The 26088-nt window shown below is 41.0% G+C and overlaps 1 protein-coding gene across 2 annotated transcripts; it reads left to right on the forward strand.

The window, feature by feature from the left end:
- Nucleotides 1-12269: 12269 nt before the first annotated feature.
- On the forward strand, nucleotides 12270-25620 carry st8sia3 (ST8 alpha-N-acetyl-neuraminide alpha-2,8-sialyltransferase 3). 2 transcript variants are annotated; one of them, XM_074618788.1, is made up of 5 exons: nucleotides 12270-13345; nucleotides 17619-17648; nucleotides 20587-20706; nucleotides 21755-22312; nucleotides 24312-25620. In XM_074618788.1, exons 1-5 carry the CDS (start codon nucleotides 13098-13100, stop codon nucleotides 24592-24594), a joined length of 1239 nt encoding a protein of 412 aa, XP_074474889.1. In that variant the 5' UTR covers nucleotides 12270-13097; the 3' UTR covers nucleotides 24595-25620. The 2 variants fall into 2 exon arrangements, with proteins under 2 accessions (XP_074474889.1, XP_074474890.1); XM_074618789.1 differs by lacking the exon at nucleotides 17619-17648 and having other exon boundaries at nucleotides 12274-13345.
- The last annotated feature ends 468 nt before the right edge of the window (nucleotides 25621-26088 follow it).

Below are 26088 nucleotides of genomic sequence, written 5' to 3' on the forward strand. Positions count from 1 at the left end.
CTCATGTATTGGACTGTCCCTGTGTATTCCACCTGATGAGCTGGGAGGTTGGTACACTGTAAAAAATGACCCCCGCTGATGGAGATGGTGACTTTTGGTTCAATAAAGACAAAACAATCAATACTTCAATACTCAATAACTACTCATTGGTATTGATAAGATAATTAGTGGTGACAGAAAGTGTTTTTTTTTTAATTTTCAACAAAATAATCTTTTATCTTTTTTAGAATGACAGTTATTTTTTTTTTTTGATTAATTCAAAGTCATAATAATTTTTTTGGCGAAAAGCCTTTTTTTCAGCAAGCGCTCCGGAAGTCAAGAGATGTAGTATAAAGAGCGAGAAAGTCCCCGTAGGGAGGAGGACGGGGTGGATGGGTGGGTCAAACAAACACAGGACTTTCACCCAGAAGGCCGCTGTTTGTGTCCCCTTTGAAACCAAAAGTCAACCGTTGACTTATTTACGTTGACTACTCAACTTCCGTAAATAATTTATGCAACAAATGCAATTATTCTAACCCAAACCATGATCTTTTATTAAAACTAACCAAGTAGCTTTGTTGCCTAAACATAACCAATCGTTTAGTTTGAATTAACAACGTTAACCACGTGTTTAAAAACTACGACCATGCGTCTGTATGACTACTTAATTTACATACATAACTTAATTTAAGTAAAAAACATACTTAATTATACCCAAACAATGACATTTTCCTATTAGTTTTGTTTGAATTTACACATTCACCACGTGATTAAAACTGCGACTGTATGTGACAAGTTCGAAATGAGAACGGGGCGTTAAATGACACGCGAAAAGCTTATAATGCGTAGACATGACACGCAAAATATCCTTGAAAATGACATGCTATTTTTACGCCTTCCCATGAGATCACATTGTAATTTCCTAAAAGAGCTGGTCACTGTAGTCTTTAGCAAACATAACTGTAACCGGAGTAAGTACAGCATTCGTTGGGACTATTTTCAACGACGAATTAATACATATTTGGTGCTCTAGTGAGTATTTCCAGCAGCAGCCTTGAAGTGCTCTAACTGTCAGTCACGTAACAGTGTAGGCTGTGAGAAAACTTTTTACTTTGATGCCTGAAATAACCTCACAGCCTTAAATGTCAGCGTGGTGAAGACAGTTTGTCTGGTCTCTGGCTTTTTAGCACCTTTAGGGGCCGTAGCGCTGCTTCTTAAGGACAGATGTAACAGAGTTTGGAAGCTCCTGCACTGCTTACACATCACTGACAGTCACTTCTCCTGGGTTAGATGGAGAGAAATGATTTGTGGGGCTTGTCATATTTTACAGTGTTCATCTCATGGGGTAAAATCATCCTAACAGATCAGATCAATGGTAGCTCGTATAAGGACGGATCAATACTGTTTAGAGACAGACTGATCAGTAAAACTGTCGAGTTCTGATGTCTGGGAGCCTCAAGTTTAATGAAGGAGACAGACGGAGACAGACAGAGCGAGGAAGAGGAGGGGGACAAAGGAAGGGAGGAGTTTTATCTACAACTCTGCTACTACAGTATTACTCCAAATACTGGAACTGGAACGTGTTTGTTTTATTTAATTAATTTTATTGTATTTCTTTGTAGCGGCTTGAATATTAAAGGTCTTATTGATAACATTGTTGTGTAAATTATTATTATTTTTTTTTTAAATAATATATCAACAGAGCCTTTAGAAAGGTGATGAATAAAATGTCTTTTCCTGAAAAAAACCCATTATGATTTGGAATTAATAGTTTTAAAAACTTTGGCGGGTCCAAAATTAATGTTTTATTTATCTCTGTGTCAGATATGTGACGTTTGATTCCCACTTCTAACAAGGCTTGTGATGATAGTAAGTGTCTGGCAACGACTTGTTGTGAAGTAAATGCAATGGAACGGGGGAGGGAAAATGCGACATCTAGTGGCTGAATGTTATCAATGTTATTAATTGTACCTTTAAACACGATACATGTACATTTGATGTATTTTACCCTTGTTAGCTTAAAACTCATTAGGCGGGTCGCACTGACACACACTATAGACGTAGAAGGTGCAGTGCACTACCGGTGCAATACCTGCCATGGTGCGTGTGATAGTGTGTGTGATAGTATGTGCCATTATGTACGTGGACTGTGTATGTGTTGAAACATCTGTTTCTGTGAAACTGTTTCCCTGTCTGATGTGGAATTGTTTATTATTGTTGTTGATGCTGTTTTAATTTAGTGCTTGTAACTGCAGTTGGACGGAGTCCAGGAAAAACTTCCCCACGGGGACAATAAAAGTATATCTTATCTTATCTTATCTTATAAAATGCAACATTTTGGACGGATGTACTTAAAACTATGCACTGCATTATACTTTCACCATATCAAAAACAAGTGTGCATTTGGCAAAATTATGCAACTTCTAATTCTTGCAACTACTGCTACTAACAGTATACCTCCTCTATTTGAGTTTGTATTAATCTGCACAAGTTAAAATTAGGGCTATCAATCAATTAAAATATTTAATTGCAATTAATCACATGATTGTCCATAGTTAATCACAAATTAATCACACATTTTTTATTGTTCAAAATATACCTTAAAGGGAGATTTGTCAAGTATTTAATACTCTTACCAACATGTGAGTCGTCAAATACGCTTGCTTTATGCAAATGTATGTATATATTTATTATTAGAAATCAATTAACAACACAAAACAATGACAAATATTGTCCAGAAACCCTCACAGGTACTGCATTTAGCATAAAAATGAAATGGCCATGCCAGTTTGGCCTCACCAAAATTTAGCGTAAGTTTGGAGCGTTATTTAACGTCCTTAGCGACAAGCTAGTATGACATGGTTGGTAACAATAGATTCCTTAGGTTTTCTGGTTTCATGTGATTCACTCTACCTTTAAAACATGCAAGTTGTGTTAATGCGTTAAAAAGAAATTAGTGGCGTTAAAATGAATTTGCGTTATCCTGTTATTATTGCTTTAACTTTGACAGCCCTAATGGAAACATCAATTTGTAGGAGACAGGGTTGCAAATAACTAGCTTTGTAAATTACAAAGGTTGGCAGGTACTGGCGCAGCCCACTAGAAGCACTCTGGTTGAGAATAGCTGTTTTATGGCATCATCAAAACATATTTGGTTCTAGTTAGCACCTACATATTCCTGTGTGTACAACTCATACATATACTACTATTACTGATATCTGCCTGGTGGCTGCTGACGGAAGTAACTAGTAGCTAAAGCTGGTACAAAGTATTACATTTCTTCACTTTGCATTAATGTTTAAAATTAAGTTAATAAAAATCTACTACAATGTGACCTTCTACTACTACAGCTTTTACTGTTACAAGCATGCTAATGATGTCAGGTTGTTATTTCTGTTACTTTGTCCTCTTGCAGATTATTAATGCATATTATTGTTATGACCGTGATTGATTAAACATAAACTGAATTTGTTTGTGGTGTTCAGCTCGATGACGGCAGTAAATTCTTAAAGACATGGATTGATCTGAGGCCAAAACTGTCCTCCTTTATTTCTCCTTCTTTACTCCTCTGTTGCTTTCTCCTTCTCTCTGTTACACTTGCAGCGCTCTTTCTGTTTCTCTCCTTGTTACTTTCCCAAATTCCTCCGTAATGAATGAGTTTTCCCCAGTGTGTGTGTGTGTGTGTGTGTGTGTGTGTGTGTGTGTGTGTGTGTGTGTGTATGTGTGTGTGTGTGTATGGTTGTGTGTGTGTGTGTGTGTGTGTGTGTGTGTGTGTGTGTGTGTGTGTGTGAGTGATTGATGCTGGACAGCTCTGGTCACGCACCTGCTGAAATTGATTGGCCGGAGCAACTCCTGCAATCAGTGAACAGAGACCACCACCTTAGCCTCCCCCCTTCTATTCTTCCTCCTCACTTCCTTCCTTCCTCCTCCCTTGTCTTTTCTCCCTCCTCTTCCTCCCTCTCATCATCTTGCCTCCTTCCTTCCTTCCTCTCCTACCTACCTTCCCTCCCTCCCTCCTGTCCTTCATCTCCTCCCCCACGATCCTCCTCCTCTTTACCCCCCCTCACTTCTCCACACCTCGTTGGTCAGCCAGGTTGCCTGGCAACAGCTGCTCTCTCTCTCTCTCTCTCTCCCTCGCTCTCGCCCAGGTATTGTGGATCTGTGAAAAGGGGAAAGAAGAGAAAAAAAAGATGGATGATAGAGGGCCAGAAGGGAGAGAGAGGATTGGAGGCCAAGAGGAGGGGAAGGAAGACTGGATTAGGAGAGAGATGAAAAAGATACAGTGGGGTAGGGATGGATAGAGAGGCTGGAAGGAGTGGATAAAGGGAGGGATGGAGGAAAACGTGTGAAAAAAAGAGAGAAAAAGAGAGAGAAAATGTGGGAAGGCTAGCAGGGGGGGAGTGGATGGATGGATGAGTGAGGGAGGAGTGGGGGGAGGGAGGAGAATGTATGTTCTGCAGCACAGAGACCATCTCCTCTCACCTAATTCTCCCATTTATCTTTTCTCTGGTCTGAAATAGAAAGAAATTGACCTTTCAGCCTCTGGACATGTCGACCCGCTGGTCTCAGACTAGAGCCCTGCACAGACAGAGTTCAGCCAATGGACTCAGACCAGAGCCTTACGGAGTCAGAGTTGAGCAGCTGTAGTCTGGATATCCGTGAGCATTAATCTAGCATCAAACAGCTATTGTCTATGTAAAGATATAAAGAAGTAATGTCTACTGGAGCAGAGAATGAAGTCACTCTCCCTCTGTGTGTGTTGTAAACAGAGCTTCTCCTTCTAGCTCCTGACTAGAAGAGTAGCCCCTACCCTCCAGTTCCCCCTCAGGTTAACACTAGGGCTGTCCATCGATTAAAATATTTAATTGGGATTAATTGCACATTTTTTATTTATTCAAAATGTACCTTAAAAGGAGATTTGTCAAGTATTAAATACTCTTATTTACATGGGAGTGGACAAATATGCTGCTTTATGCAAATGTATGTATATATTTATTATTGGAAATCAATCAACAACACAAAACAATGACAAATATTATCCAGAAACCCTCGCCGGTTACTGCATTTAGCATAAAAAAGAGAGACTTGTGGGTACTTATAGAACCCATTTTCATTAACATATTGAGGTCAGAGGTCAAGAGACCCCATTGAAAATGGCCTTGTCCGTTTTTCCTCGCCAAAATTTAGCATGGAGCGTTATTTAACCTCCTTTGTGACAAGCTAGTATGACATATTTGGTACATATTAGGTTCTCTAGTTCCATATGATATCAGTATCTTTACTCTAGCTTTAAAACTGAGAAACTGAGAAAATAGCAAGCATTAAAGAAATGATCATGTTATTCTCACGTTAACTTTGACAGCCCTGGTGCATATTAATGGGAGGAGGTCTGTAAATATCTGGTCAAGGTCATTTTGCATGCACTTTTGCGACGGTCCCTAACTTCAGCTCATCATTTTCCCATCTACTGTGAATTGTACACGCCAGGCTTCTGTATGCCACGTGGTATGAAGAGGAAGTGGAAACCTAGTAATTTTTATCTCAGACCTGGTATACATTGTTCCTGAGCAAAATTTATGCACACACATTTTTTAGCATTTTCACGTTGAAATTTTGGTTTGGCCGCAGTGTGGAACAGTGTGGACGTATACTCTCAGAGCCTTATATAACCAGAGTCTGGCCACAGAACTCTGCACAACAACAATAAAAAAAAAAAGTCGACGATTGAGCTGACCTGCTGGTTCTTCACTGTTAGTCGACTCGCAACCTGATCCAACCCTGTCTGTGTAGAGCTCTGGCCAGGTTGGCCTATTTGGCTTTGTAGCACAGTCCTTCACCACTGTCTAAACACACACACACATGCACGCACGCACGCACGCATGCGCGCACACACGCACACGGCTCAGTCCATTGCTGGTCACTGTCTGAACTATGAGTGATGTACAGTCTGTCTGCTGTCCTCCATCGATACAGTGGACATAACAAAGCACTGCAGCCTACTCCATTTACACGCACACGCACACACACGCACACACACTTGCACGCACACATGGACACACACATGCACACACACACACACACACACACACACACACACACACACACACACACACACACACCTCATCTTCAGAGAGGAACAGTTTCAATCTCGAGGTCGGGATGATGAATTATGAAATGTGGAAACTGGATTCCTCAATGTGACCTTGGACGTTCGGCGGAGGCTTCATTTACACCCGCTGTCTGTTCTTTACCTGCTGAGCTCCACCTCACCTGACATCCACACTCAGACAGGAAATAAATAAACTACTAACTATTGAAAACAGGCCAGATAATTAAACTGCTGATATTACAATAGATCTGACTTTTAATCAGGGGTCATTTCAGATTCAGCAGGTCCATTTTATTGAACAATTACTATGATTACTTTACAGACAGTGTCAGTTAGTGCAATGGTTCTCAACCTAGGGTCCGGGCCCCCCTTTGTGGGGCACCAAAGCTCAGAGGGGATGCACCAGGATTTGTCTGCTCTCAGGTTGTCAATTTTTCTTATGTACAATTAAAATCATAATAACATATTTACAGGATAATTAGCAAAAGTCTGTATAAAAAAATATTGAAAAAGATATACATTTTGCTACTAAAATCAGACTAAATATTCTACCTCAATCCATATTTGTTGGTATTTAGCCTTTCAAAAACAATATTTTCAGTTTTGCTTTTCTTAGATACAAGTAGGGGGAGCTTCAAGGAAAATAGTTTGGGAACCACTGAGTTAGTATGCGTCACAATTTAACAGTAAATTATAAACCTACGGTTTGGATCACCAACCAGGCAAAGCAGACAACTACCCAACTAACACTTTTTCACGTGATGTCTTCTATTTGACATATGTGATCATGTCAATTTATCACATGCTTATATGTGATAATGCAAATGTATGTATATATTTATTATTGGAAATCAATTAGCAACATAAAACCATGACAAATATTGTCCAGAAACCCTCACAGGTACTGCATTTAGCATAAAAAATATGCTCAAATTATATCATGGCAAACTGCAGCCCAACAGGCAACAACAGCTGTCAGTGTGTCAGTGTGCTGACTTGACTATGACTTGCCCCAAACTGCATGTGATTATTATAAAGTGGGCATGTCTGTAAAGGGGAGACTCGTGGGTACCCATAGAACCCATTTTCATTCACATATCTTGAGGTCAGAGGTCAAGTGACCCCTTTGAAAATGGCCATGCCAGTTTTTCCACGCCAAAATTTAGCATAAGTTTGGAGCGTTATTTAGCCTCCTTCACAACAAGCTAGTATGACATGGTTGGTACCGATTGATTCCTTCATTCATTCATTTATTAGAATTTGTATTATTTAAATTTTCAAATAATATTTGTTTATTTCTGTCTTTAATCCTCAAGGACGTAGTTCATCGGGAACTGCAACTAATGAACAATAACAATAAAGGTACATTGAACAAAGAGAATATTTTTATACCTTTTACATTTGGCCAATGCATGGCAGGTTCAAGTTGGGGATAACCCACATCTTGTTATGAGTGCTTGTTTGTGCGTGTGTGTGTGTGTGTGTGTGTGTGTGTGTACAGTACATAAAGTGCAGTAATTTCACGCTCCTCTAGCTCAGGCGGAGCTGCAGCCTCTGATCGTCCACCCTCCTCTCTGCTCTAATGACTATTGATTATTAATTGACTCTTTCATGAGATGTGGGCTCCTCTGATTGGTTTCATATCACAGAGTTCACATGAAAATCTGATCAACCTGATTCATGAGCTCATTCTGGTTTTATTGAAGTGCTCAGTGGACTGCTGCAGCCGAGCGAGAACAAAGGAAAACTACACATTTCATCTTCTCAAGGTAAAAGTTTATATGTGTTTTCAGACAAATGCAAAAAAAAAAATATTTTATGAATTTGATCTTGATGATATTATGTTATTATGTTGATATTATGACAAGAATCAGGCCTCATTTACACCTGGTATTAACATGTGATCTGTATGTGGTTACGATAATGACATCTGAGCCACGGATCTCCGCATTTACACCTGGTATTTAAATGCATTCAAAGCGCAAATTCAACCCAATCTCATGGGAAGGCATATAAATAAGCCGACATTTCCGCGTGTTGGAACGCACATCATTTAACGCCACTTCGTCCACTTAGGTTTAGGAAAAACATCACGGATGGGCTTAAAATAACTATGTTCACTAAGTAAAATATGTATGTAAACAACGTAACATAAGTAAAGAAAACATATCACTAATGTAACTTCAAAATAAGTCAACAACACTTTGGGACACGAATGCCGGTGTCCTTGTTGAATGTCCTGTGTTTGTCGGACCCATTCACCTCCCCTCCCACGCAACATAAGCAGTCTCCCTCCCTTTACAGACATAACCACTTTATGATAATCACATGCAGTCATAATCAACTCAACACATAACAGTATCAGCATTTTAAGGTATCATTATAGATGGTTAAGCATTTCCATTTTATAGTCCACACTTCATTTTAGCATTAGGCCTATAGGATTAACAAACATGGTAAACCGAAGGTGCCAATCATTGTCCATTTCAAATGTTTTCACCAAAACACAACGAGACAGATAGCAAGACGCTCTATAGACACATGAAGACATCAGACAGAAGGCCAGGCTGCCATAGATGCTGGCATTTCAACAGTGACCTTTCTTTTGGTAGAATCTAACACACACACACACACGCGCGCGCACACGCACGCACGCACGCGCATGCGCACACACAAGCAGTCTCATTCTTCCCAGTGTGAGTTGCAGTTTCTCTCCACAGTGTTTCCAACTGATGCAGAAAATGACGCAGTGACACAAATTACAGTAAAGAATTTAATATCTCAAATAGCTGTGCAGTAATATGTGGTGAAAAGTGTTGATTTGTGGCGATTGTGTTGTTGAACAAAATGCGAATACCATAGTAAGTATTTGCTTGAGACATTCTTACAGCTGGCATTTCGACCTTTCCCAGTGTTAGTAATCACACCTGTGTGTGACAACTTCAGCTTTGTCCCTAATCCAGACCACACACTAATTCTAAGCAATAATTACACTGAAAACAGTCGGTTTTGGAGCCAAAACATTTTTATATGTTCGTGTTTTTGATGTGTACATTTTAATGTATCTTAAATGATATTAAAATATCTAGTAAATCTTTGTAAAAACATTTTGCTATTTGGTTGTTTCTTTTTATTTATCTGGTATTTTATCATTTCATGTCAGTACAAAAGTGTTAATTAGGCTATGTTGATTTCTTGTACTGTCCATGGTCCTGAAACAACAGCTTGCAACTCTACGGACAACAAACAGTGCTGTCCATGGTCCTGAAACAACAGCTTGCAACTCTACGGACAACAAACAGTGCTGTCCATGGTCCTGAAACAACAGCTTGTGACTGTCTACAAACAACGAACGACGCTGTCCATGGTGCTGAAACAACAGCTCTTCACTCTCTACTCACAACAACCAGTGCTGTCCTTGGTCCTGAAACAGCTTGTCACTGTCTACACACAACTATTCTTCATTTTACTTTATTTCTCTTCACTTCACTTTCAACTTCATTGCACTTCACATCACTGGATAGCACTTTATTTAGCGTAACTTTAATTTTCTTCATTTTGCTTTACTTCCCCTCACTGCACTTCACTTCATTGCACATTGATGTACTGTACTGAAACAGGAGGCCAGAGGAATAGGCCAGAGGAAGTATTGTACTTACAACAATAAAAAGTTAGTTACCTCAATTCATTTCACTTCGCTTCATTGCACTTAATGCCAAACAGCCACAGATGGAGTTTAATGCCAGACAGATCATTGGTATATAATACTGAGTTGCTGTCAGAGACATGACGCAAGAGTGCCTACAATAATAACTTAAACTCTACTAAAAAAAATAAAGAATAATGTATAAATAATATATAAGGGAAGATGGAAGAACAGAAAAAGAAAGAGAAAAGCAGACCAGATAAAAGAGAAACAAAAGAAAGTAAGAGGAGAGGGTTTGGAAATCAGTTAAATCAAGAAAGCAACATGAGGGAAGAAAAGGAGTCAGGGTGGGAGAGATGTGAGTGTAACAGATAGACGAGAAGTAAAATGATACGGAGAGGAGGAGAGATCAAGGATGAAGATATTGGCGTATCAGCTTCCGATAGATAAAACAGGCCGTCGGGATTTCTCTTTTCTTCTGAAAGGAGCGGCTGACCCTGTAATGATGCTTCTTCATCCCTCTTAGCCCCCGAAGAGTCACCAGCTGTCACTATTTAACACCCCGTCAACAGGAAGTGATGTAAACATATGGACCACTACTCTGTATCGTGGGTTAAGTCAAGTCAGTTTTATTTGTATAGCACAAAATCACAAATCAAAAATTTGCCTCAGGACACCCTGTGTCCTTTACAGGGTACCCATAAACCCATTTTCATCCGCATATCTTGAGGTCAGAGGTCAAGGGGCCCAGTTTGAAAATGGCCATACCAGTTTTTCCTCGCCAAAATTTAGTTTGGTTTAGTTTAGTTTAAGTTTTATTTAGCCTCCTTCCTGACAAGCTAGTACGACCTGGTTGGCACCAATGGATTCCTCAGGTTGTCTAGTTTCATATGATGTGCAGTATCATCACTCTAGCTTTAAAACTGAGCCCACTACAACCTCCAAAAGATGATTGCGTTAAAAAATTTGTGGCATTGAAACAAATATTCGCGAGCTAAGAGCTACAGTATATTATATGCATTGTATCATAGACATTGTAGTTTTTATAAATAACGATTTGAAATGTAACAGCATGAGGTAAAATATAAAGAAATATTGGTTCTATAGTGTTTCAGTAATAATGCAACTGGCTTTATGCAGCACCTGCTGCTCAAAGACATGCAGATGACACAGCTCGTCTACTGTCTCACTCGCCTGTTTCGTAATATTTTACAACCTCCACCTGTTCCAAAGCATTACATTAAATGTGTTTTTCCTGCCTCCACTCTCATATTTATGTGTATCTACAGTTGTATTGCATTTTCAAAAAGTGAATGGGGTCCAGAAGCAGCTGCTGATTCAAAATAAGGGCACCTGTGAAGTATTTTTTGGGGCAAAGCGAGGAGACAGATTTAAAGTAGAGCTTCACTGCTGCCCCAGTTTACATAAAGATGATTATTTCCCCTTTTGTAACCTCTTTTCTGTTGCCATTAATGTTCATCTAGTAAAATCAACTGAGACTGTGCAGTACCTCTGGGCCAGCTGCGGAGGCATGTAGCCAACTATAGCAGTGGAGGAGCGTAATTTAGTTGCATTGAGGGGTTTAGTCTGTCTTTCAGAGGCTGTAGCAGGTTCAGTTTTAGAGCAGGCTTTTGGTGAGGAAAAAATGGCATGGCCTTAAATGTGTTATTTTTGACTATTCTAAAATAGTGTATTTGAATATTTCTGCATACTGGGGTCCCTAAACTGTCTTGAATTACGTAAATTGGGTATCACTGTAAAGCTGAGATTCTTGTGGATCCAATGAGCCCAACTGTATTCATGATGTTAGTCACCATAGGAGCCATTTCATTGTAGTGAGACCATTTTTTTAAACTTGACCTCACTGTATAAAATGACCTGTGGTGACCTCTAGGATAATCCCAGCCTCATGAAACTTTACAGCCACAAACTAGAGACCTAGTTGAGTCAGAGGATGACTGGCTTTCCAAGCTAGATTGACAATAAGGGGGTTTCTGAGCAGTTTCCAGAACAGAAACACTCGCCATCTAATCGCCGAAAAATTCAATTCCTCAGAAATCTCCAAATGTCAAAAGTTTTTGGTCCCAAATCACAGCATGGCTTTTTCTATGGTGTTCCTCAAGGTCTTGGTGTCTTAATGTTGTATTTTGGAGGGATTATTGATCATTTTGATCAATTCTCAATGGATAAAAAATAGTTCAATTTAGCACCAAATCTGTGTAACAAACGGTATCAACCCCAAAATTGCTGCAACAACTTATGAGACATAATAGAGCATGAGGATGACCATCTTATACTTCGATCATAATGTTTATCTCAAATTAATCTTCAGGTTCCCAACTTACAGATGATGTACACCACTTCTATGTGACATCTACTGTTGACCTGCTATCTCCCCTTAAAGTCCCATGTACCCCCCTAAAAAAAGAGGATGGATGTGGATAGATGAATAGATAGATAGATAAATTAATAGATAGATAGATAGATAGATAGATGAATAGATAGATGAATAGATAGATAGATAGACGGATAGATAGATAGACAGCCAGATAAAATGGATCAAAATGTTTGTCCATTAGCTTAAAGTCACTCCACAAAGCTGTTATTGTTTGGGTGTGTGCAGAAAACACATGTATTTCCATATGTTTTCTCAACATGTTTGACTTCAGACTGATCCTAAAAGGACCTGCAACCCCCCTCATCATCCCTCATCATCTGTGTGAGCGTCGTCTCTCCTCCTCTAGCTGAGCTGCGTCTCTCTGCCTCCATCAGGACGCAGAGCTCCGCCTCGGATGCTGCCGTCGCTGTTTATTATCTGATTACCGCGATACGAAACGAAGAGCTGCGTCTCCTTAAAGCGACACGGCCGCTTTAATTAATGAGAGTACCGGAGAGAGAGAAGAGGAGGAGAGAGACGAAGAGGATGCAGATGAAGAGACGGAGCAGCATCCTTGCATCATTTCACCGCCTTGAGGGTGTTACGATACCGGCTGTAATCTGACCCTGTATGCCTGAGGAAAAACCTCCAAGACACCCCCTCCTCCCTTCTCCATCCTCTCCATCCTGCGATGCATGGACTGTCAATGCGTCACCCTCGCTCTTCCTGCGTCGTTTCTTCCGCAGACGCGTCGCAGCCTCATATTTAGGTTGTGAATTCAGATGCAAAAACGCGGCCCTGCAGCTCTCCACTCCTCCTGCTCCACACATGGACTCTGTAGCCTTCATGGCTTCTGTTAAATCCGCGGTTTGTGCGTCCTTGTTCGCCTGTCAGGCCTTTTGCATTTCTTCCGCCCATGCGTCGCCGCTGCCGCTGCCGCTCCACCGCATCAGCGTCTTCGCGTCTACGCCCTCGCCCTGCCGCTGATGCGGTGCGCCTGGACGCTCGCAGTCTCCTCCTCGTCCTCCTGGCCGGTCGGTGCTCCTCTGGTGGTCCGGTGGAGAGGCAGGATGGTGCGGATCGCCAGCGCGCTGGGGCTCGTCATGTTCAGCGTGGCTCTGCTCATCCTGTCGCTCATCAGCTACGTGTCCATCAAGAAGGACTTTCTGCTCAGCACCCCCAGATATGGACCCAATGGAGGACCCAGGATGTCCATGTTCCACGCAGGGTTTCGGTGAGTCCAGGCCTGCTGGCTGAGCTGAGCTGAGCTGAGCTGGAGGCCTAAATGCTGAGCAATTGCATTTTTATTTTTAGTCATTCCAGGTGCTGATGAGGTAGAAAAAAACAGCTGATTGTGACCTGTAGTGTTGATACAGTATGTGCCTCCTAATGTGCCATTTGGTTGTCTTAAATCCTCATTAATGACTTTGTTGTTGTTTTTTTAATATATTTTTCTCATGTCCCAGTTTGTGCTGGTAGGGTGGAGCAATTTCATCAGAAAAATACATAAACTTAGCCTGCTGAAAAGGTGTAGCACTGCTCAGACACAGATGAAGGCCTCTCTGCTGTCTGAGGCCTGACAGCTCACAGCTTTCATGCAGTAGGCGGTTTGTCGTTCTCTTATGTTTAATGGTTACTCACTGGAAGAATAGGCTCTTAGTGTCTCAGACCATACTGTATTCAAATGTTCCTTCTCCTCATTTATACACTAAAGGACCTGATTAAATGCACTTTAGGTCTGGGGGCTGTTTCTGTGGTTTGAGTACCACAGTTCCTGTAATGCTATCAGCATACTGTGATATTTGAGACAAAAGCTTCCAGCTTTGTTCGACCTTATTGTCCAGAAAGAACACTGATTAAAGGGGCTCAATGTAAGAATCAGAAATTGCTGGTTAACTCAACAGTGACACCTGTGGCCGTTCAGTCAACGACATTCAGCGACTACGTAGACGCGAGCGAGCATCGGTCAAAACAGTGATGGTACATGTCCACAGGCTCCGTCCTTTCCACGCTTCCCATTCGTTCCGGTTTGAAAGCTGGCAGCAGCAGCCCACGAGGGTAAGTGTTCGTCCAATCAGGTGCCGAGTGCCTTGTTTCTAGTGGCAGCCCATCAAGCCTCCAATGCTGGGAAGCGAGGGGATCCCTTAATGATAAAAAATGCCCCTGTGGACATGTACCATGAGGCGACACAAGACCGAATGTGATTGACAGGCATCATGTTGATTGACGTTAGCAACATTAGCTAGCTAAAAGCACAATATCACTATATATTTCACATGCTTGGCAGTAATGTTAGTTTACCAAACGAAGGTCCCTCCATGAATGGAAGGCCCGGCCGATGTTGACCCTAGTTTTCCCCCCGAGGTCGGTCACATTCCTGTTTTGCAAGACGGGCTTCACTAGATATAACTTAGTTTTTTGTGCTTCCTTGGAGTTTGTGTTGGAGTCTGAGTTGTGGTGGCGGCTGGTCGTTTGTTGGTGTTAGCGGTATCCATTTCTCACCGAACGTTAGCTATGGTTGCAGACTGGAGCTGAAAATAAGGCACTCGCGAGCGCGCATATCGTCACATCCGCTGTATTTTCCTGGAAAAACGGGCACGGGTTCTTCACATTAAAAGCAGTCAACAGGCTGATAGAGGAAACTCATTTTTTAGGTTACAACCTGTTCACACATTGGCAATAAAAAACAATTAAAACACATTAATACATGTAAAAAAACTTTGCCACAACTATTACTACTAGAATTCTTACTCCTACTACTACAGTACAACTATTGCTATTGTTACTGCTACAACTGTTGGTATCACAACTATTACTAGCAGCTATACACATAGTATAGCTGTATAGCACAGTATTTAGCAACTGCCTGAATTCAGATCGACTTACAATCTTTATTAAAAAGTCATCAGATCAGGTGAAGATTGATGAGAATCTAATAATTTAACAAGGAAGAGAGAACTAATGAACTAATGCTCAACTAATAAACCCTAAATCATCATCAGCTTCCTCTACAGGACTTTATTTTAAATAGAAGACAAATAGAAGCTTTCCTTATTGTAGAATGAAGCACAGTTACTACTGCTGCCTTATTAAAGACTTAAGAAGTCTCAGCAGAATCAGGTTTATATTATCTGACAGACAATATTAACACATTTTCTCATGAATATACAGCAGTGGTGGATGACACTGATTGGCTGATTTGTTGTTTAAATGAGGAGACAGCTTTGCTCTGTTAAACTAGTCTTAATGTAGTGCATGTCAGTGTGTTTTCTCTGTCAGTGTGAGAGTGTATCAGCCTGAAGGAAAACAGGGCATCTGTCACTTAATCCTACAGCTGTGAACTAGATCAGCATGTTCACTCACAGCTCCTCGGTTTCTCCTTAAGTCCATTAACTGGCAATGTTACAATTACTTTCGAAGTATTTGGTTTGAAACGATTTTAGGAAGGAAGATATTCAATACTGAAAAACAAAACTTTTTTACAGTTGCTCAAGTTGATGTTTTTATAGAGCCTATGGGTTTAAGGCTATAGCCTTAAGTTAGGGATGCTAATTTTTATTTATTTTTTTAACCGATAACCGACCATCGTTAACCAATTATTAACCGTTAACCGACAAAATTAGTGCCTCGCATGCAGCGGTGCGCCAGCTGCAGTGTATGTGCAAAAGACTACTGAGTCCCCAGTTCACCCCTCCAGGAGCGTTAGCAGCCACGGTGCTGCGTGTAGTGTCGAGGACACATGCAGCCACTTTCCCAGTAAGTCTCCACCGCATAATTTAGTTTAATTTGACAGGTTGTCAGCTGTGTGTCAGCCTGGCGTTACGTTAGCGAGTGTCCGACAGACCGTGTGTGTGTGTGGCAGTGGCGGTGAGAGTGGGGTTGTCGGTGGCGTTATAGCTGTGAACCTAGCTGTAGCAGTGTGTGTACAGTTTATTTGTCGGTGAATAAATGCGACAACCAGGCTACAACTCCTCAGCTTTTAATGAATTATTAATATTTAGTTTAACCGATAGCATCCACCTTAAGTGGAATCAGAACTGTACCTTCTGTACCTACCCCCCATCGGACATTTTGAAAGTTCTTCCCACCCTTCACAATACGCCACGGCAACATTAATTCAGCACCACCCGTCACTGGACAGCGACAAATAGTAAACTGAGTGCCCTCTAATCAGTCAACAGTTTTACCGTCAACTTTTCGGAAAGACTGATGAAAGAAACCCTCGATGAGGAAATACATTAAGGAACAGATGCTAATGGGGCAGGCGAGCTATAAGCAAGGGGGCAGCTATCTATCGGTAGGTTGTTGTTAATGAGGCTGACCACCTCCAGAACACATTTAGATGGTCAGATCCTCAGTGTGTGTATGTGTGAAGTGTTTACATCTGGGTTTACTGAATGCATCTGATGACACCAGGAGGGCTATCAGATACTTTTCCAGATTTCAGTCGGGCCACTGCAGTACTAGCTCCATGGAAAATCATTCCGTAAATCTTTGCAGTCCGACATGTTCGGTCAGGTCCGGAGGGTGATGCTAAAACAGCATCGTTCCGATGAAGGTTCTGGAGGCCAGCGAGCCGCCCTTGGATCTGATTTACAGCGTGAAAGCCGCATTCATTTTCCCGCCGCCTGTAATCATTTTCTTCCCCGCTCGCCGTCACCGCGGGGCCAAGGTTACGCTCAGAGTGAGTTAGATGTGAAGGAGGGGCAGCATTTTGAAGAGAAAACACTCTAGTGGACAAATCTGTAGAAGTTCCCTGCTGTGTTGTTGTAGAGTGAGAGTTTATGATCAGGAACATGGGGACATTTTTGGTTTTGTTCTGAATGCGGTGCAGCCAGTCGATAGAGAAGGTGTTAGTCCATCTGATGGACCATCAGGCCTACATCTCTACTGGACTCCAATGGAGGATTTCCATGAAATTTACTGAACACATTGAAGATGGACTCTCCCCGGGCACGGTGGCTCCGCAAGCTGTCGCAGTGCGTGGTTGTGCAGGACTAGAAGTTCATGAAGAACCACCCAAAAGTCATAGCTGTAGCTCTAGTTAGGTCTTCACTGTACCTTTCATTGTACAAATACATTTCGGTTGAGTATACAGAAACACTAGCAGCTCTATGAGACTGTAATTGGGCCGGTGGCGCATTCAGATAAATGCTAACGCCAGTATGCTAACATGCTCACAATGCAACCCGTTCTCACTGCTGACTTGTCAAACATCGCTGTTTGGTCAGTGCTCCTCGGCATCGGAAACCACTTGCAAAAAGTGCCATACAACTCAAGTGATGACCATCAGAGCTGGATTATATCACAATTATAAGTGTTTTATTGTTTCAATTATATAACATCGTGTAAGTATTTGAAATGCACTTTACCTCTGCATGCCAGGTCTTTTATAGAGTCTACTTGGTATTCCTTTCTGTCAGTTAAATGTCATTTTAAAGTTACTGGTGATGATGAAGATAAGAGTGAGTTCATTTTTTTGTTTTTGTTTTACATTCCTCCTGCAGCGAGAGGCCGCCTCGCAAACCCGACCTGAGGTGAATCAAAGTGCTGATGTTTTAATTCAGAACATAAGGATGTACTCTGTCTTGCCCTTTCCTTTATTTTAGTATTTATTTTTTTCCACGGGAGCTTGAGCTTTACCTGTTTATCTCTCTCTCTCTATCTCTACATCTATCTATCTATGGTCTGACATTGAGCATCGGACTGTTTGTGTCACTAACGAGACACAAAGCAGCTACGAGTCTATGACCCTGAATGAATCACTGAGGCCTTTTGGATGGTGTGGTGTTGGATTTGAAACAGCATGAAATAGTGAAAAAGCATTTGAACAAAATATATTTCTCAGATCTCATTTAGTGGAGTTTAGCCAGTATTTTTTACAACAGAATAGTGTGTCACACAATCTCAATATTTTATCAGAAACTTGCAGTAATATAGAAGTTTTTACTTATCTTTGACACAAGTGAATTATTTTATTCAAAGTTATATTCCTTGATATAACATGAATCATCTACATATTTGGGGAACAAATTAGTACCTAGCCCCCCAAACATGTTTTTTTAATCTTAATCTTAGTTATTATCTTCTGCACGCAAGAAAATGTGTGCATATAAAGGCTATACGTACGTATATATTTTGAAAATCCAGACTCTTGAAAAGTCCGACATCAATACAAAAATCGAGTTGAGATTTCCCAACTGCAATGTGCTCATCTTTAGTATTTCCAAATTCGAATCAGTAGCTATATCATGCTGATCCTGATTCTGCCCTGCACCTCGCTGGCTGAGCCTCGCTGGCTGAGCCTCTCTGGCTGAGCCTCGCTGGCTGAGCCTCGCTGGCTGAGCCTCGCTGGCTTCAAAGATGGCGGATGCTGCAACAACAAAATAAAGCTGCTGGAGGTCTGACTGCCATCAGATCCAGGTCAAACAGTATTTACGCATACCTTTAAGGCTTGTCTAAGACTGGCCAGGTGTCACAGAGGTGGGGTTTGCCATGCAGGACAGTATAAGTTACAGAGTGTTGGATTCCTCAGTGATCCAACCTCTGACGCTGTCTGAACTGTCCTGATGCAGTAAATTCCACCGACCTCGTTCTTCATGCGAGATGAACCAAACTTACTTGCAAATACTATTTGACCAGTTGTGTCTGCCATAGCAGTCTTGACCTGAAACCTTGGCATTTTGATGTTTAGTCAAAGGCAGAAGTTTAGTGTTAAAGAGGCAAGTTCTACTGACTTCCTAACATTGTGGAAAAACCTCTTTGTCCGTCTTTCCCAGAGTCAGATGAGAAGATCAGTTTCATCTCTGTGCGGCCAGAACAAGGAGAGGTCCAGGGTTTAGCTTAGCTTACCATGAAGACTTGAGGCGGGTGAAAACTGCCTTTCTGACTGACTTTCTGGGTGCAGTTTCAACTACTCCAAATCAGACAGTTTTGGAGTAGTTGAAAGGTGCATTTTTTTTAATCTTTTGATGGAGTTAGGCTAGCAGTTTTCATTTGCTTCCATTGTTTGTGATAAGCTAGGCTAAACATATCCTGGATCTTTCTCTGTACCAGATGCACAGAGATGAAACCGATGTCCATTTTCTCATTCGACTCTGGGTAAGACATAGTGTCACGTTTACAGGAAACGTGGACTGAATGCTGTTCTGCCCTAAGAGGGAAGTCATTCTACCAGGAGACAGCACCACGGACAAGAAATATGCATTAAAAATGTCAAGGTTTCCATGCAAAAATAGACATATAGAAACGCTTATGAAGTGAACTGTTAACCTCCTGGTTAAGTTTTAATATACTAATTTGTAGCATTGGAAGAGTTGAGGCTTCTTGCACTGCAAAAAAAAGTGTTCATCTTATCAAGTACGTTGACCTCATGTTCAGTCATAAAATGAGATCAAGTTTGGGGATTTTTAAAGTAGTTTAAATGCCTTGAAATGCGGTAAACAAAGGATCATTTCAAGATGTGGGCGGTTTGTTTAAAACCATCTTGAAAGTGAAGGAAGTACATGAAACCAAAATTTGGTGGAAGGGTACATATTTCACACATAGAGTATCAAATTAACTAAGAATAACTTGCTAAGATGGACAGAATTTCTGCAACAGTTTGGCCTTATTGCTCCCGCAGTACACTGGGTTGATTTTATTCTAGATATCTAAGGATATAGGCTGACGGTCTGCATTTACACTGAACTGATAGTGTAAATGAAAATGTCTGAATCTGTTTTTCCCTGCAGCTGGTTTCCTAAAGGAACACAACCTTATATGTTTGCTGAATGGTTCAAACACTTGCACATTTCGATCGACTTGTTTTGGAGGCATTTTAGCTTTGTGAAGAGGTGTGATACTGATGGAGGAAAAAGACAAAATATCAGTAATCATTCATTTTCTGCAGAGCCCAGCTGAAGCTTTACTGTATTTTTGTAGTCTTGTACTTCAATTCTACAACAGTATCAAGAAACATGTACAGTCAGGTGATTTCACTTTAAAGTTTTAAGGTATTTCCACACCAAATTTAAATTCATGCATGCCCCTGCAAGGGTATCTATGACCTGCAGGAAGACCCGTCCCTACTCTGCCTCTGATTGGCTACTGGTTTCCAAGTAAGGGATAATGTACAGCAAGCCGGCCATTGTTTTGGAGGGTTTCTTTCACAACAATGACTGGTTCGCTGTACATTATCCCGCTTTTTACATGGCTACTTACTTAAGAAATCAAAAATTTGACACAAAAACGGTCCGCCAGAGTCCGTCATCAGAACTGCGCCCATAGCAACGGTCTGCTATAAAGAAATAACAGACCGTAGAACCAATGAGGATGTTTTGCATTAGCCTACAAAACATTGTTTACAAGAGCTAAAATGCTCCTCAAAACATATCGAAGTGCAAGTGGATGAGAACGACCTAATTTTAACGCAGGAAGACTGGGTTAACCTCCCTGTCTCTATTCTCCTCTTCCTCCTCCTCTTCGTCTGTGTAGCTCCCAGCTTGCGTTGAAGTATCTGGATCCAGCTTTCACTCCTCTGACCAACTCTCTCAGCGAAGACATGCAGAACTCCTCTAAATGGACCTACAACAGCTCTGCTTTTATACGGCTGAAGTACGTCACACACACAAACACACACACACACACACACACACACACACACACACACACACACACACACACACACACACACACACACACACACACACACACTAGAGATGGGACAATCCACCTATCTCCTGATTCGATACTATCATGATGCTTGGGTGCTGATTCGACAAGTATTGTGATTTTTAAGTATTGCGATTCTACAAGTATTGCGATTTATCGCGATTTTTGTAAATTTTTTTAACAGTAGACCACAGGAAAAATAAAAGAAATAATAAATAAAATTTTATAAAGAAATAAAATGTTCTACTACTTTAAGTTTAGTTGACAAGAAAAATTTAACTTGTCAACTAAACTTAAAATAGCAGAACATTTTATTTCATTTTTGTATAAATTTTTAGCTTGTAATATATATATTTATATATATATATATTTATATATAAATATATTTATATTTATATATATATATGTATTTATATTTATATATATAAATATATTTATATATATACATATATGTATTTATATATATATATAAATATATATATATATAAATATATATAAAGTATATATATATACTTTATTTAATTTATTACAATTCTGCAAATATATTTTACAGTATAAAAACACAATAAATTATACAACAAATAAAATATAAGGAAAGGAAAAGATGAATATAACAAAATAAAAACAAACAAACAATTGGAATAAATCTGAAATGTCGAAACAGTCGGTAACACTTAATTTTACAGGTCCGCAAATGTCATGGTAATTCGGTGATAATTAGCAAGTAACCTATTTGACATTTCTTTGGAATTGCTGCCAAATTACCCCAATATTTACCTACAGAAATTACTTTATTATAAACATTATTTAATAATTATATGCTAAAATAGCATATAATCGTTAAAATAGGGCCCTTAGGCTTGAGAAGCGGCTGTGCGCTGCTCTTCATCAGAGATGGAAAACTGATAGAAGACATTGTATTTAGTCTGACTAGTGGATAATTACAGTAAGGATGCAATAATGAACAAAAAATATTTTTTTTGTCTTGCAGAAATGAGATCTCACAATACATCGACATCCCCCACAACTTCTCACTGATAAGAGACTCAGTCCGAACCGGACAGCTGATGCACTATGACTACTCAAGCCACAAGTACGTTTTCTCCATCGGCGAGAATTTCCGCTCGCTCCTCCCTAATGTCTCGCCGATCCTCAACAAGCACTACAATGTCTGTGCCGTGATCGGCAACAGCGGCATCCTCACCGGCTCTCGCTGCGGCCCCCAGATCGAGAAGTTTGACTTTGTCTTCCGCTGCAATTTCGCGCCGACCGAGATCTTTAAGAAGGACGTCGGGCGGCGGACCAACATGACGACCTTCAATCCCAGCATCCTGGAGAAATACTACAACAACTTACTGACTGTGCAGGACAGGAACAACTTCTTCCTGAGCCTGAAGAAGCTTGACGGCGCCATCCTGTGGATCCCGGCGTTTTTCTTCCACACGTCAGCTACAGTGACGAGGACGCTGGTCGACTTCTTCGTGGAACATCGAGGTCAGCTGAAGGTCCAGCTGGCCTGGCCCGGAAACATCATGCAGTATATCAACAGGTAAGACGCTCAGTAACACTGTACTACATTAACAGCAAAGACCCCATCTCCACCTGGTATTAACCTGTGATCCGTACCTGGATAATGACTTCTTAAATCGGCAGTAGGCAAAATATTTTTGGCATAATTTGGCAAAACTTCCATAACAACCTTTTAGCATGTTGTAATTCAAGTGTTCTGAGAGAAAACTAGACGTCTGCACCTCCTCATGGCTCGGTTTTCAGGCTTTAAAAATCTTGCTCTAGCTGGTGGGCAGTTCTTGGTATTTCCTCAACAGATCTCAAACTTTCTCATTTTACAACCAAACAGTCCACTACAAGATGTTTCTTAGAACATTTTACGTGAGAAATAGGCATTACAGTAACAGAATATTGATTCATATTTGATCAGCGTTGCCTAGTTTGACCGTTTGATCGGAGTTCGCAAGTGATTGACAGCTGCTCAGAGACGGCAAGGCTCCAGCTCGGCTCTGATTGGTTGTTTTCCTCCGGTCTGTGAAATCTTGCAGATGCCGTTAGGAGCACCGGAGGGCACAGAGGCACATGCTTTTTTTTCAGATTACCTGTTTCATGCACTACTGTCAGGATATAGTGACCATATTTGCTCCAATCTTGCCTACTGCTGCTTTAATTAATGCTTAAATGGGCCTCTATGGTACAGAGGAATAACATTTTATACACAATTCATTATTGGGTTTTGGCCTCTTCATGGGATTTACTGAAAAAATATAGATTTTAAAGCCCAACCCTGATTCCAAAATGTTCAATTATTACTTGGTGGTTTTTGCCAAATACATTTTGGAGGAAACATAATTGCTGTTTGGATCATGTTCACTGGCAAACGTTTTTCCAGCCCAAGAAGTGCTATGTAGGTCATAAAGAAGTGGTCAAGGTGGATAGTTGACTCCTGCGCCTCTCAGTGATTTTCTACTTGTCGAAGTGGACTGGTAAAGATGGTCAACACTGTCATTTGTTTCTGGGTAAAATTCTGTCAGTACCTGTTTGTCCAACTGTCTCTCTCTTTCTATTTTTTATGTCCACCTGTGTTTAAAATGCTCCCATGTGTCCTGTTAGTAGTTAGTGTGGTTGTATTGTATTGAGCTGTGCTATATGGCAAAGAGGAGATTTAGGCTCCAAAGCCGGATTATAAGGAAACAGCTATTTAGTGAAAGGTATGGCACAGAGCTGTAACTGTGTGCGTGGAGAGGGATTTAAGTCTGGTGCTTAGTGTTGTAGCAGCAGAATAGGCTGCTCGTACAGTAGCCTAATCTTCACCAATCCCATTAAACCTACCTGCTCTGGAAGAATTACCACGTTTAAGCAGCTCAGTCGGCTTTCAGCACCTCGAGGACTCTTGGAGATGGTTTTGTTGAGGCCGGGTTTTTGAGAGTTCCCCCCTCTGTGATGCTGCAGAGCAGGACTGACTGATGAAAGCATCAGCAGTGGTCAGATTAGTTTTTTTTTTTCATTTAATCATCTGAATTCATTGCTTTCAATCACGGCTTATTGCCATATTTTTGGTGAATGACTGGCAGAATAAGTGGACATAACTGTTATCTTTACGGAAATTCAGATTTGTGCCTATACACCAAATAAATACTTGGATATTAATCTAATTCATATATTTATTTGTATTTATTTTTTATAAGAAAGAATCCAAACAACATGGAATTAGGTGTGCTGTAATGGCTCACATGGTAAATTGTATATTTCTACAGCACTTATTGCATCAGTACAACTACAGAGTCATGTCATACTCACCACTCTGAACATACAAAGACTTCTTACTACCATATGATAATGTATACGTATAAAACAGGGGGAAATAGAGATAAGAGTTCTGTCTCTAATATAAGCATGTTTAAAACAAAGAGCTGGATCTCAAAAAAATCCCCAAATTACAGCTACCAAAACAAAAAGAAGAAAACCATGTTCAAATGAATGGGAGGACTGGCGTTTTCGCCCTATTTATAATTGTTCTCCTCACTTGTGCTCAACAGCTACTGGAAAACCAAGCAGCTGTCGCCGAAGCGCCTGAGCACCGGCATCCTGATGTACACGCTGGCGTCCTCCATGTGCGACCAGATCCACCTGTACGGCTTCTGGCCCTTCGGCTGGGACCCCAACACGGGAAAGGAGTTGCCGTACCACTACTACGACAAGAAGGGCACCAAGTTCACCACCAAATGGCAGGAGTCCCATCAGCTGCCCGCCGAGTTCAAACTCCTCTACAAGATGCATACGGAGGGGCTGCTGAAGCTCTCCCTGACCCACTGTGCTTAGGGCTAAAACTGCAGCAGGTGCAGCACTCCTTCAAAAACTCCTCTCCAATGCTTCCACGAGCCACAGAGGCAGACGAGGGAAGATTTCATGTGGTTTTTGCCAAAAGCAAAATCTTGGATCTGAGGCTGAGTTGGTGCAAATTAACAGTTTTTAGCCCAAAAGCCCGGTTAGACAAACCGTTTGTACAAACCGCAACAGCTCAAGAGACAAGGAGTTTATTCATTTTCTACAACTGAAGAATCTAAAGACGAAGAGGACTACAGTTTTTGGAAAAGGTGGCTGCAGCTGGACTTTTAGGCGTCGTTGCTCTTCAGCAGAATATCACAACCTTGAATTGCTTCATGGTGTTTTTATCACTCGTCACTCTTAGAACTGCGGCTGCAAAAATAAAAATATATCAGGGTTAGATAATCGGTGATATATGTTAGAATATAGCCTCATAGTCCCATAGTCGAATCAATCACCACTTTAGCCAGGTGGCTTCATTCACACACAGTTATTGTTTTTACATTTGCTGCTGCTGGAGGGCTTTAGTGAGGGAATCTAGAGGGTTTGAAAGGATTTGAACCTGAAGCACTGGGAGGCAGGTGCATTAGCTTTACTATGTAACTGGAAAAGATACTATTGGACACAAACCCTAAAGATTATCTCTTGAGACTCAGGCAGCACAATTGAATCCTAATTTTATTTAAAAACTGTTTGAGGTTGATTAGAAAATCTTAGTCTGTATTAGTTTTAAAATGGTTGTAATGTAAATCCTTAAATTGCCCCATATGATTACATAATCAGTAACGAAGGCCAAGGATGAAGAGTGCAGATTATGAATCTACAAGTAGTCAGCAACAGGAACACCCCATCCATCACCCTGACCTCCACACGCTCACGCTCTGTTCACACCACGAGCGACAAAGCAACAAAACGGCAAAGCGTAGCCAGCTACGTTTTCGCAGAGTCGCCGTTGAAGTGTTGCTCAAGTGCTCATTGACTTAGTTATGTCTTTAACTAGCACTGGGAGCTGGCTAACGGCAACAAGATGAGAGAGAAGTGGGCGCACAAGGGGAAGTTTGTCTTCAGGGCTTTCTGCCAGAAAGAGTTTATTTTAACCAAAACCATGATCTTCTCCTAAACCTAACCAAGTAGGTTTGTTGCCTAAACCTACTCTGATTTCTGGCAGAGAAGCAAACTTCTCCCATGTGCGAAGGGGAACCGTAAAACGCTTCACCGCGTCATTGAAGCTGATAAAAGCTTGAGGCCCGCTCAACTTTGATTTGTAACGCGTCACGCCCGGCACGCAGCGAAAAGTGTCGGGCATCAGTTTGTAGCTTCATATCACCGGCTTCCATTGAAAATGACCTGTTGCTTTGTCGCTCGTAGTGGCATTACTTTCCACCTTGCTACATAAAGGGCACGCTACTTCCTGAATTGGTGCTAAAACGTTGGCACTAGACGTAAACTATGCTTTGCAAATTCGTTCAATATGCACAAAATTCTTCG

This window comes from Sebastes fasciatus, chromosome 19 (genome assembly GCF_043250625.1).
Source record: "Sebastes fasciatus isolate fSebFas1 chromosome 19, fSebFas1.pri, whole genome shotgun sequence".
Classification (NCBI taxonomy): Eukaryota; Metazoa; Chordata; class Actinopteri; order Perciformes; family Sebastidae; genus Sebastes; species Sebastes fasciatus.

Coding starts and splice junctions, on each gene's coding strand:
- st8sia3 (XM_074618788.1), top strand. CDS start 13,098: ATGCGGTGCGCCTGGACGCTCGCAGTCTCCTCCTCGTCCTCCTGGCCG. Junction 13,346..17,618: donor ATGTTCCACGCAGGGTTTCG/GTGAGTCCAGGC, acceptor TTCCTCCTGCAG/CGAGAGGCCGCCTCGCAAAC. Junction 20,707..21,754: donor TCTGCTTTTATACGGCTGAA/GTACGTCACACA, acceptor TTTGTCTTGCAG/AAATGAGATCTCACAATACA.